This window comes from Otolemur garnettii, unplaced genomic scaffold (assembly GCF_000181295.1).
Source record: "Otolemur garnettii isolate 467f Iridium unplaced genomic scaffold, OtoGar3 scaffold00208, whole genome shotgun sequence".
Taxonomy (NCBI): Eukaryota; Metazoa; Chordata; class Mammalia; order Primates; family Galagidae; genus Otolemur; species Otolemur garnettii.
This window is the reverse complement of record NW_003852603.1, coordinates 1,941,325-1,953,979: the sequence shown is the minus strand read 5'-3', so window position 1 is coordinate 1,953,979 and position 12,655 is coordinate 1,941,325. Positions and strand designations below refer to the sequence as shown.

Here is a 12,655-nt window from a genome sequence, read left to right as displayed (position 1 = left end):
AAAGAATAAACATCTTGATTGTCCCCAGACTCTTAAAAATAAAAAAACTATACTACTGACTTTGGTGTCAGCCAACCTTGTCACAAAACCTGACAAGCATGGTAGGAGGAAAGGAAATTATCAGTCAAATTTCATATTTGAAAATATAAACCAAGTACAGCAGTGTATATAATGACTAAGTCATATTTATCCTAGGAATGCAAACTTTCTTTAATGTTTAAAAATAAGTTTATATTTGCTTCCCATGCTAATAGATTACAGTAATCTATTTAATAGATAGAGAAAATATCCAATAAAATTTACCGTCTATCCATGCAGACTAGGGATAAAAAAGCAACTTCCTTAATCTGATAAAGGATGTCCATAGAGAGCCTATAGTAACCACAGTAAACACTGAGCTGTTTCCCTTCGATATCAGGAAAACAGAATGCCTGTTATTCCTTCTCTTTAGCGCTATGTTGGAGGTTCTACCCTGTGCAAAAATTCCAAGAAAAATTAAGGAGTAGATTTGAAGATTGTGAAGAAAGGAACAAAACTGTGATTCATATGGTTATATGTATAGAAATTTTTAAAAAATCAATAGATGTGTTACTAGAATTCAGCAAGTTGCTGATGGAAAAAAATCACCGTCCTGAAATTATATATTTCTATACACCCGCAACAACAGTAAATGAAACTTGTGTGAGACACCACGTGCAAGGGTGTGGAAACTATAAAGAACCAAGAAATGACTCCAGAAATGTAAACGTGTAGAATGCTGTACTCTGTGACTTCCTCCTTCAGGATACCTGTGTTGTTCTGTTTAGATTTGGTTCCTATACAACATAAGGGAGCAAGTCCTATCCTGACAAGATGCTGTGTAGACCCTTCATTCGTCACTTCCTGAGTGTGTGATTTGGTGCCGTCCCCTTTAGTCTGATCGCAGCTTTCTGGGAGATGAGTAGATGAACTTTGCTGTGGGCTAACACAGCTTCACTGTACATGTTCCTTTGAGAAGGTGATTCTTAATTCCTACTTCCTAGGCTGTTGTCTTCATTAATAAGATGAAGCCACTAGGCTTCTTGTAAGTGCTTAGAAGATTTAGGTCTACTTAAATACCTACTATTCCAAAGACTTATTTTGGAAAACACCCCCAAAATGTCAATTCTTTATTTTCCCCCCCTCAAGCATCGAAATGGAATCTGAAATGGCTGATGAATTAAGCAGAGGCTTATAATAGAATACAGTTCTATTTTTAGGGTTTCAACTCTTTGAAATGAGTAGCATTGTTTCTTTAAAGTAGAAGTCAGTTATATCCATTCTCTTAGAACATGGAATAAACTTTTTCAGAATCTGTTTTTTAGTTACTGTGTTTTCTCTTAGTTTCCTTAGGTAAAAAAACAAAAAAACTTAGAAATTATACTTACAATTTTAGAACAGATGATTTGAAACCTACTTCTCCAAATACCTGGAGATATTAGATGGCTAAGAAGCATTTTTTTTTTAAACCATAGCTGAACTTACAAGGTAAAAGAGATGACCAAGGCCTGTAGGCCTAGCTTGAGGGGAGTGACTGGGGGTGTTGTCAGTCAAGTAATTTTGAGTCTTTGGCTTTAATATTCAGGGAGAACAGGGACTTGTTTGAGGTGGGGAGTGGGAACTGAGCCTTCTCTCACATCTCATGTAAAACCAGAAACCTGTGGAGGGTTTCGTCAGTGAAAGGAGAGACTAAAAAAAAATGTCAACCCAGTAGCAAGGGGAGAGGATGCCTGAGAGTTTTAACTAATTTGTCCTGAGGCAGAGAGGAGGCAAAGTCTCCTGAGAATTTGTGACCAGAGGCCATGCCTCTTCTAACAATTAGTCTTTGGCTACTGACTTCCCTGAGGGCCTAGCTGAAGCAGAAATAATTAGAGGCAAGCCCACAACTCACCCGGTAAAGGATTGCACTGATAAAGTTCCACCAAAGATATTAATACAAAATCACTATTAAAGGTAGAAAAGAAGGCAGTGGAAACCAGGAAACAAAAAATAGCACCATTAAAAGCCAGGCAGACTTGAAAACCAAGTAGAATAACTTAAAAGACTGATAATAGAGCTGGTTACATTTAGCTGTGGAGAGAATTGGTGAGGGGACCATACGCCTCATGAATTTTCCTAAGGGACTAAGGTCTAATTCAGAGTTTTACCAGAAGAAATAGGGGAAGACAATGTTCAAAGAACTAAGTAGACAGGATTTTTCAAAATTATTGGAACACATACTCCTCAAACTCGGAAAGCCCAATGAGCCTGAATAAAATAAATTACCTAATAATATTTTGTTAAATTCTTAGAATCCCAGAAATGGATCTTAAAAGTAAGGAGAGAGTAAAAAACCCCATTATCATCAAAGAGTGATAAATTGACAGCATGTTTCTCAATAGTAATTTTCCCTAATCCAAAAAAAAGAAAGAAAAAAGCCCTATAAAATAATACCTTTAGAGAGAGAAAACTATCAGGGAATTCTGTACTAACTTAACCTATTAGTGAGGAATAAAGGTGAAATAAAGAAATTTCTTAGTCCTAAGAGGACTAAGAAAGTCCATCCAGAGGAGATCCTTGCTAAAAGAACTAATCAAGGATATGCTTTGGCAAGACCCTGAAAGGAGTGAGATGCAGTGATGAGCAAAAGGCCAACCTTTGGGTAAACAAGCAAGTGCAAGTTGTCTGGACGAGTCTAGATGTGTGTGATGGGGCTCAAGTCAGGTGCAGGGCTGATTACCTGAGGGTTTCTATGTGTTTCCACTGTTGGGGAGGAAAGTAGCTGGAGATACTCATAATGGGGGAGGGCGGGGGAGGGGGGAGGATGGGTGGAGGGAGGGTGATTGGTGGGATCACCTCTATGGTTTCTCTTACAAGGGTACAAGTGAATCTTTCTAAAAGTAGAATATAAACGTCTTAACACAATAACTAAGAAAATGGCATAAAGGCTATGTTAACCATTTTGATGAAAATATTTCCAGTTGTATATGAAAACAGCACAGTGTACCCCATGATTGCATTAATGTACACAGCTATGATTTAATTTAAAAAAAAATCAGCATTCCACCTACCTTTCCCTCCCCAGAAAAAGATTTTGCAACCCCAATGCGGAAAGTTTATAGACAAGTTTTTCCAAACCTATGAAGAACAGATAACCCCCATTTTATACACACTGCCCCAAAGAGTGGGAGAAGAGATGATTCTTAGCTCATTCTTGAGTTTTGAGTAATCCTGATACCCGAACTAGAGTGCAGTCTGAGAATGACCCCTAATTTTTCTCACTTTAGAACACACACAGACATTCCACATAAAAATGGGAACAAACCAAATCTAGTGATGTATCAAAAAAGAAAAGAACCACCGTCAAGAAATGTTTACAGCATAGAATGGTATCTAGGAATATGAAGTATCCTACTTAACTCTAAAAGAGATTTCTACCAAAAACCTTTAGTAAATACAACATGTGATAGTCAAACATTAGAAGTAGAAACTCAGTAATGTGACAAGGCAGTTTTCTGCACTGACTCTGTTCAACACTGCATTGGAGTTCTAAGCCAGCACCCTTAAGCCAAAAAAAAGAAATGAGATCATGTGGTTTAGAAAGCAAGAAACAATACTGTCTTTTTGTTCCAAGATGACTTTTTTGCAAAGAAAATTGAAGGGAAACTGCAGAGTCCTAGATTTGACAAGAGTGCAGCATAATAGCTGGGTAAATAGCATAAATACGAAAATTAATAACTTTGCTCATTATCTATACATGGGAAATAGAAAAAGTAATTTACAATAATATCTTCGTCTAACATGTTTAAAAATAGCAATAATCTTCACCACCACAAAAAAAAGACATGTAAGATTTTTACAGAGAAAATCGTAAAAACTTTCTAAAGCATGGAAGAAAACATTTAAATGCCTTTAAGGGGTATAGCATACTATGTTCATTGACAGAAAGCTTCCATGGTTACAAATGTCAGTTCTTCCTCATTCGCCTATAAATTCACTGTGATTTGTACAAAAATGACAGTAGAAATTTTGGAGGGAATACATAGGTCAGAAATGTAGTATTGATGTAGGAGATAAATATACCAGTGAACAAAGGACAGAATCCGGAAACAGATGTACTCAGTGGCGCAGAGGTGGCCCTGTAAGTCTGTGGGGAAGAGACATGAGTCAGGAAATAGTGGTGGGTAATTAAACTGATGAGGAAAAGTTATATCGTTATTTCCTGTCATATACCAAAGTAAATTCCTAGTGATTGAAAACCCAACTGCAAAAAAGCATTACCAAAATTTTTAGAAGAAAATAACTTTTAAACAGTAAAATGATTTCCTTTGCAATGATTATCTCCGGGAAGGTGCCCTGGCTGGCTGGGGTCAGGGATGTAAGGGAGGTTATTCACCCTGTGGTAGGCATATTACATTATAGTTTTGTGTAAATAGGATAAAATTTAAAAACCTAAATTTGTAGGAGTGTGAATAATAATATATGATCTTGTTATATAATTAGATCACAAAAATGAATAAGCTATGTGTAACTGTACGAATAAATCTCAATAACAAGGTTTAGTCCCCAAAATGTTGTTAAATAAAACCCAGAGTAATGTCACTTGCCATAGCAGTTAACCAGTACACAAAGCGATGTTGTATTTTGTTTGTGGAGGTTCATGTTTGTAATGTTAGCGTAAACATGTGGAAATGATGAGTGTCCTGATTGGCGCGTCCTTCCCCCCGGCGGGGAGGTGATAGGTATGATACACACGTGCCTGTATATCTGTGAGCACAAACATGTAATTGATAAACTTAGGTCGTGGATAATGGATGTTTGTATTTTTCTTATTGCTCTTTTGTATGTTTATTTCATACCATTTTTAAAAATAAGGAGATGTTGATTCTCTTGCAGCTGTGTCTGGAGGCTTGTTCTTCTTGCCTCCTCCTCCCCTGCAGCATCTCTGAGTGTCCAGCATGGTACAGCTGGCTAGTGATGACACTCAGCTCCAGGGTGCTTGTTGTTGAGGGTCTGTCCACAAAACTTACCCGCATCCCCGCTGCCACATTGGACTGGATTGGTTAACTGTGAGTTAGCATGTATCTTTCATGTTTAGAATTTGAGGCTTCTTCTTGCTGTTGTTCCCTGCATCTGGAAACAGAAGACAGGTTTCTCTCTTGGGACCCTAGAGGAGAGCAAGCGAGTTTCTGTCAGCTGAGCTGGAGACTGGCCCCAAGCCTCCGGGTGGCCTCCCACAGCCTTCCCTCTCAGGGCCTTCAGCTTTTTGCTCTATGTTCTAAGTGTACTAGCCATATAGTAGTACTCCCTTATCCTAGGTTTTTCTTTTTGCTGTTTCGGTTACCTACAGCCAGCTGTGGTCTGAAAATATTAAATAGAAAATTCCAGAAATAAATGATTCCTAGGTTTTAAGTTGCATGCCATTCTGAGCAGCAGGATGAAACTTTGCACCATCTTGCCTTGTGCCTACCAGGATGTGAATCTTCCATTTGTCCAGCAGATCCATGCTGTCCACACTGCCCCCCCAGGAGTCACTTGGTAGCCAGCTTGGTTAGCAGATCCACTGTCTCAGTATCCACGTGTTCATGTCACCCTTGTTTTCCTTAATCATGCCCCCCCCCCACAAAATGCAAGAGTAGTGATGCTGGTGTCTTGTGATTGTTCTATTTTATTATTAATTATTGTTCATCTTTATTGTGCCTCATTTATAAATTAGGCTTTATCATAGGTATAAGAAAAAAACAGGGCTTGGGACTATGCATTAGAACTGTTGAGGCATTCACTGGGGGTGGAACATGGTAGTAAGTATGTGTGTGTGTGTGTGTGTGTCTGTGTGTGTGTATATATATATATGTAAACAATGGTAGTAAGTATACATATATATAGTAGCAGTTTCGAGTCACAGGTTGCGGTGCAGACATGGCCAAGTCCAAGAACCACACCGCACACAACCAGTCCCGAAAGTGCCCCAGAAATGGCATCAGGAAACCCCGGTCACAAAAATATGACTCTCTTAAGGGGGTAGATCCCAAGTTCCTGAGGAACATGTGCTTTGCCAAGAAGCACAACAAGAAGTGCCTGAAGAAGATGTAGGCCAATGATGCCAAGGCCGTGAGTGCACGTGCTGAAGCTATCAAGGCCCTTGTAAAGCCCAAGATTCCAAAGGGTGCCAGCCGTAAACTCAGTCAACTTGCCTATATCTCCCACCCCAAGCTTGGGTAACGTGCTCCTACACCCATTGCCAAGGGTCTCAGGATCTGCTGGCCAAAGGCCATGGCCAAGGATCAGACGAAGGCCCAATCTGCTGCTTCATCTGCAGCTCCAGCTTCAGTTCCAGCTCAGGCTCCCAAAGGTGCCCAGGCCCCCACAAAGGCTCCAGAGCAGAGGCATCTGTCTGCCATAAGGACAGAAGGACTGGTGTGACCTCTAGGCTGCTGTCTATATGGGGCTGAGGTCCTCCTGTGCTATTTGTACAAACAAACCTGAGGCAGGATTTGTTAAAAAAAAAAAAAAAAACCCAGAAGTTTCTAGAATTGACAGACTATAGATTGGTCAGATTGTGCAAATTATGGGTGGGCACACATTTACCCTAATTCTTTGGCCTTGGGAGAAAACCCTGGAGAAGTTTCCTGTTAGGCGCTGGGCTCTGATCCTGGCGCAGATTTCAGGAGGAAAGGCTGCAGACTCAGGGATCTCGGCACGATGTTTATGCCCCACCCAAGCTGACTCTGCATGGCAGCTGAAAGGTGGTTTTTCATTTTGGTTTCTTTACTGTCCATGCTGATAGTGCCTTAGCCTTAAATGTTTCAGTGTATTACTACTTAAGACAAGGGCTCTTCATTTTCCTGCGAAAGATTTCTTTAAAAAAAATTCTAACTTGGGAATTAGTGGTAGGGTTGTAATTTCTTTTTAAAGCAACCCATTCTGCAAAAGTTGGGAAGACACATTTATGCTGCTCTGAAGCATACATTTTTGTGTTCTGCGGAGGAAAAATATTCTCCTAAGTTCGCGTTTATTGAGTCTGTGCTCCTAACAGAGAATATGTTTTTGTATCCCATGTTTGCCTGTGTTGAATAAGATTAAAGCTTAATTTTCCAAACTGGGCTTTTATGCCAGAGTTTCGAAGTTGGAAACCACAAGGCTACACAGAGCTCTACAGTCTGTGACGGCGAACAGGCCCTGCTTTGTAGATGGCTGGTCACTGCGTCAGGGTCTGGTGACCTGTGCCAGCTGCAGCCCATAGGAGGGCCAACCCCTTGAGCACGTAGTTGTTGGGGAGTTGCTTGGGGTTTATAAAACCTCAGCCAGGGTGACCCAGGCCCCTACTATTAGTCTCCTGGAGAAGAGGTGTGCTTAGAGGCTTTTGTCATCTGGATAGACTGAATGTATTGATTATGATGTAGTTTTTGTACCTGAACATGTCAGTCTTGGCAGACTTTTGAAAAGACCTTGTGAGTACCCAGAAGAGTTTCAGTTGATGGATGCCTACCAAGAAATGGGTTGACCATACAATGTTCTAAACCTTCTTGTCCCCATCCTCCTGCCCACTGAATCTATCTAATACACTTTTCTTTCCAGCACCTAACTTGGGAGTATGTTCCTAGAAAGGTTCTTTTTTTTGTTTGCTTGTTTGTTTGAAAAGGTTCATTGGTGACAGTGTCCCTTGATTGTCATATGGGAGAGCCCCCTGGCTGTGGATCACATTATCATTGCCCATGGCCAGAGGTCAGAATCACTTGAAAACATAATTGCCACTTTGCACAGGATTTGAAGGTCTCCAGGAGCTCTCCTAAGATTTTGCAGCAGTTTTATGACCGGAATGAAAAGCTGTGACTTGATCCCACCCAATCTGGGGTGACTGTCTGTGGGAGAAGTGAGCATTACAGAGGCAGCTGATGAAGTTGTCCCCATGGAGAGCATGTGCTGGGAAGTTTTCATCATGAGCCTTTTAAATTCTTTTCCTGCAAGGGTCTTACTAGAACGGCGTGGCACGACCATACATTTGTTCTGCATTGAGAGGTTTTTCTTAGAACATAATACTGAGACATTTAAAATAATCTCCCTTCACAGTCACTTCTTTAAAATGTCCCAGTGTTAAAAATTGGACTTCATGATTGTTGTTTGGAAATTCCTACTCTACTTCCCTCCCCAACACCCATTCAAGAGGAGTGGGAATCTCAACTTCTAGAAGAAGAGAAATCTCAGCTTCTGAGCCACCAACCTGCTTGGACCCAGCCTGCCACAGTGTCAAGAGATTTTGGAGGGCAATGCTGGGCAAAGCCTGAGCTCTTCTTCTTCTCTACCCCTGCCGCCTCCTTTTACACACACCTCTTACACTCATGTCTGCTTCCTTCAGTGATCTTCCACGGGGGACCCCGTTTCTCACTGTCTCCAGTTCAGGGGACTGAGAATTGATGAGCATCAACATTAGTTAAAAGTTAAGTGTGCGGTTCTCCCACTGCCACTGCTGCTCAGTGGGCGGGAGGAGTGGCAGTGCCCAAGCAGCCCAGTTTCACAAAGGCTGTCAGTGGGCCCTGGCCTGCAAGTGCCTGGCATGTACCCTCCCCTCTGCCAGGATGCCCAAGGGGAAGGTCAGCTCTGGGCAGGCTCAGTGAAGGAAGAGCCCACGGAGGAGTGAAGGAGGTTGGTGAGGTTGTCAGCGAAATCTGCTCCTGCAGAAGTGGAAATGAGGCCAAAACAGGAAGCAGCCAAGGATAAATCATCAGACAAAAAACTGCACCGGGCTCAGCACCCATCGCACAGTGGGTGCTGTGCTACACTGAGGCTTTCGCATTCAAACCCAGCCCAGGTGAGCTAAACAACAGTGATAACTGCAACAAAAAGCCAAGTGTTATGGCGGGCGCCTGTAGTCCTATCTACTTGGGAGGCTGAGGCAAGAGAATCGTTTAAGTCCAAGAGTTTGAGTTTGCTGTGAGCTGTGATGCTATGGCCCTCTACCCAGGGCAACACAGTGAGACTCTGTCTCAAAAAAAAAAAAAAGTGCAACGAAAATGGAGAGGGGCTGTAAAGGGAAAGCAGGCTGAAGTGGCTGACCAAGAAAGCAAAGGTTCACCTGCACAAAATGGGGAAGCTAAAACAGGAGAGTCCAGCTGCTGATGAAACCAGAGAAAGAAGCCAGTCTGATTAGTACCACAAGCCGTATCTTCTCAGTGTCCTGGCTCCCTTCTTGGATGACCCAGAGGAACTTTATCAACTGTTTTGTACAAGCAAGTTTTTTAGTAGCTGTAGAAACATTTTTATTTATATTTTTTTATTGATTTATTTATTTTTTTGAGACAGAGTCTTACTATGTTGCCCTCGGTAGAATGCTATGGTGTCACAGCTCACAGCATCCTCCAGCTCTTGAGTTTGAGTGATTCTCTTGCTTCAGCCTCCCAAGTAGCTGGGACTACAGGTGCCCACCACAACACTTGGCTATTTTTTGGTTGCAATTGTTTAGCTGGCTCGGGCTGGGTTCGAACCTACCACCCTTGGTATATGTGGCTGGCACCGTAACCACTGTGCTATGGGCTCTGAGCCTATAGAAATATTTTTAGGAGGAGGGAATCCCACCTTATTGCATATTTTAAAATGTAAATGCTTTTGACAAGTAAACCATTCACTGGTTGTTATTTTTTGGTAAAATCAGATATTGGGATATTGAATTATGGAGACTTGGGTGTCAGCTCAACATTCCATAGATTGGGGGCTAGTTTTTACATCCTGTAATACAAGGATTGTATTAGTGCCCTGAATGACAACATAGAGTCTCAGTCCTGCTGTCTTAAACGCTTTGAATTACTTCTTTTCCCAGGTTGTTTTTTAGTAGAATTATTTCCTGAAGAAAACCACTCCTTGATCATGGCTCACCCATCAGATTTGCTTACACTCTGTAACATCTTTGGTCATGGTAGTCCTGTTTTCCTAATAACTTTGTTAATGTGCTATAAAAGATTGAAAATTTGTGTAGTATATATGGTAATAAATTGTGAATTGGTGGGACTTATGTAACAGGTTATCAACATTTGACTGTATTGGTATTTGATATCCTCTTACGGAAAATTTGCCCTCACATTTTAAGCTGGAAAGTCACTGTAATTATTTTAAAAAGAATTACAATTGGCTCGGTGCCTGTAGCCCGGTGGTTACACACCAGCCACATACACCGAGGCTGACAGTTTTGAAACCAGCCCAGGCCAACTAAACAACAATGACAACTGCAACAAAAAATAGCTGGGGTTTGTGGTGGGCGCCTGTAGTCCTAGCTACTTGGGAGGCTGAGGCAAGAGAATCGTTTAAGCCCAAGAGTTGGAGGTTGCTGTGAGCTGTGATGCTACAGCACTCTACCGAGGGAGACATAAATGAGACTCTGTCTCAAAACAAATAAAAAAAGAATTATAATAAATACGCCAGGTGTACTGGCTCTCGCCTGTAATCCTAGCACTCTGGGAGGCCAAGGCAGGAGGATTGCTTGAGCTCAGGAGTTCAAGACCAGCCTGAGCAAGAGCGAGACCCTGTCTCTACTAAAAATAGAAAAGTTAGCTAGGAGTTGGAGGTTACTGTGAGGTATGATGCCACAGTACTCTTCCCAGGATGAGAGAGTGAGAATCAGGTCTCAAAAAAAAAAAAATTATAATAAATGGCTTTTTAGATTTTTTTGGAACATATATTAAAGAATTGTGTACAAAATTGAAATGTCTGTACTGCTCCTCAACACAACTAATAATAAAATCACAGTTATAAAAGAAAACCAAACTTGAGTGTATCCAAATACAGATGGACCTCTTAGAGTTCCTCAGTGAAGCAGAACTTAGCCTGGGCTGTCGGCCAGGAGGGTGTGGACCTAGTTGCTTCTGACTCTTTGGACTGAACCTGGGTCCGTAAGCAGTAAGAGTGGTGTGGCTTCTCTTGGTTGGGGGGTGTATGGTCTGGCAACAGCCCTGATGACATTGCCCTACGCTCCCTCTGTGCAGCCTTTAGATGTGAAATTACAAACCTGGAGTCTGCTGGGCCTCCTAAGAATTATTACCTCTTTTGCCCAGGATGCAAATTGCAGGCTTTGTAACTCCTCAGGAGTCATTGCTATGATGCTAAGGTTGTTTTCCCTCACTGAATTCTTGATGGCCTTTTGAGATTGTAACTCATAGTTTTTTATCTTTGACCTTGGGTAAGATGTTTATGGGTAGTTGGAGAAGGGAGGCAGAGTAGGGGCAAGGAGTTGGGGGCCTGCTTGCCAACCTGCATGTGACCAAAAGCCTGTAATCATGTTCGGGTTGGCTTACTTGACATTGTTGAGGTCATTCAGTTTTGTGCTGAAAGAAGAAAAAGAGAAGATGTCTAGTCTAACACAAAAAATCTCTTTACTCAGTGTAGTTAGCTTTGGCTGGGTGGTGCCTGTTCCTTCATTCTGGGTGAGGCATTTTTGCCAGTCTCTACCACTCACTGTCATCTCACTTCTGGCCTGTGCCTGTTCCCCTGTCCCTGTGGTGGCAGCTTCGTGATATGGGATCTTGGCTTCTGTGCCTCCTGGGTGTTGTGTGCTCTAAGTGCAGACCTGCACTCTGCCATTTCTCAACTGTTGCTTCATCATTTCCCAGAACTAAGGGGATTGCTAATATCTTGGATAAAAGTGGCTCATTTCTAAAGAAGAGCAGGTAAGAACATGTGACATTAGGGAGGGTCTGAGTTTGTTGCTTCTCTGAATTTATTAGTCAGAAAGAAAAAATTTGTGAACCTTCATTTGGTGGTAGGGGTAAGCAATAGAAACTGTCGAATGCCTCAGTTTCTATAAAAGTAACGTCTATGTATGTGTTTGGCAGGTGAAAGGAGCAAGCCAGAATGGACATTTACGACACTCAGACCTTGGGGGTTGTGGTCTTTGGCGGATTCATGGTGGTTTCTGCCATTGGCATCTTCCTGGTGTCGACCTTCTCCATGAAGGAAACATCGTATGAAGAAGCCCTAGCCAACCAGCGGAAGGAGATGGCGAAAACTCACCACCACAAAGTAGAGAAGAAAAAGAAGGAGAAGACAGTGGAAAAGAAAGGAAAGACCAAGAAAAAGGAAGAGAAACCCAATGGGAAGATACCTGACCATGAGTTGGCACCCAACGTGACCATCCTCTTCAGAGAGCCAGTGCGGGCACCTGCCATGGCTGTGGCTCCAACCCCAGTTCAGCCCCCCGTGGTCATTGCACCTATTGCCACAGTTCCAGCCATGCCCCAAGAGAAACCAGCCTCCTCCCCTAAGGACAAAAAGAAGAAGGAGAAAAAAGTGGCAAAAGTGGAACCAGCAGTCAGTTCTGTAGTGAATTCCATCCAGGTTCTCACTTCAAAGTCTGCCATCTTGGAAACTGCTCCCAAGGAAGTGCCCATGGTAGCTGTGCCCCCAGTGGGTGCCAAGGCTAGTACCCCAGTTACTGGCACTGCTCAGGGCAGAAAAGCAGAGGGGGCTCAGAATCAGGGCAAGAGGGCCGAGGGGGCCCAGAACCTGGGCAAGAAGGCCGAGGGGGCCCAGAACCAGGGCAAGAAGGCCGAGGGGGCCCAGAACCAGGGCAAGAAGGCCGAGGGGCCCCAGAACCAGGGCAAGAAGGCCGAGGGGGCCCAGAACCAGGGCAAGAAGGCCGAGGGGCCCCAGAACCAGGGCAAGAAGGCCGAGG

The 12,655-nt window shown here is 42.7% G+C and overlaps 1 protein-coding gene across 13 annotated transcripts in view; it reads left to right on the top strand.

Moving 5' to 3' along the window:
• Positions 1–12,655, top strand: part of RRBP1 (ribosome binding protein 1) — a 79,424-nt gene that overhangs the window by 14,149 nt on the left and 52,620 nt on the right. For 7 of the 13 annotated variants that reach the window (XM_023507808.1, XM_012812410.2, XM_023507807.1 and 4 more), the window contains exon 2: positions 11,817–12,649. In XM_023507808.1, the coding sequence (XP_023363576.1) occupies positions 11,836–12,649 (814 nt within the window). In that variant the 5' untranslated portion in view covers positions 11,817–11,835. The remainder of the gene's footprint in view (positions 1–11,816; positions 12,650–12,655) is intronic. The other 6 variants (XM_023507815.1, XM_023507809.1, XM_023507814.1 and 3 more) reach the window with 5 other exon arrangements.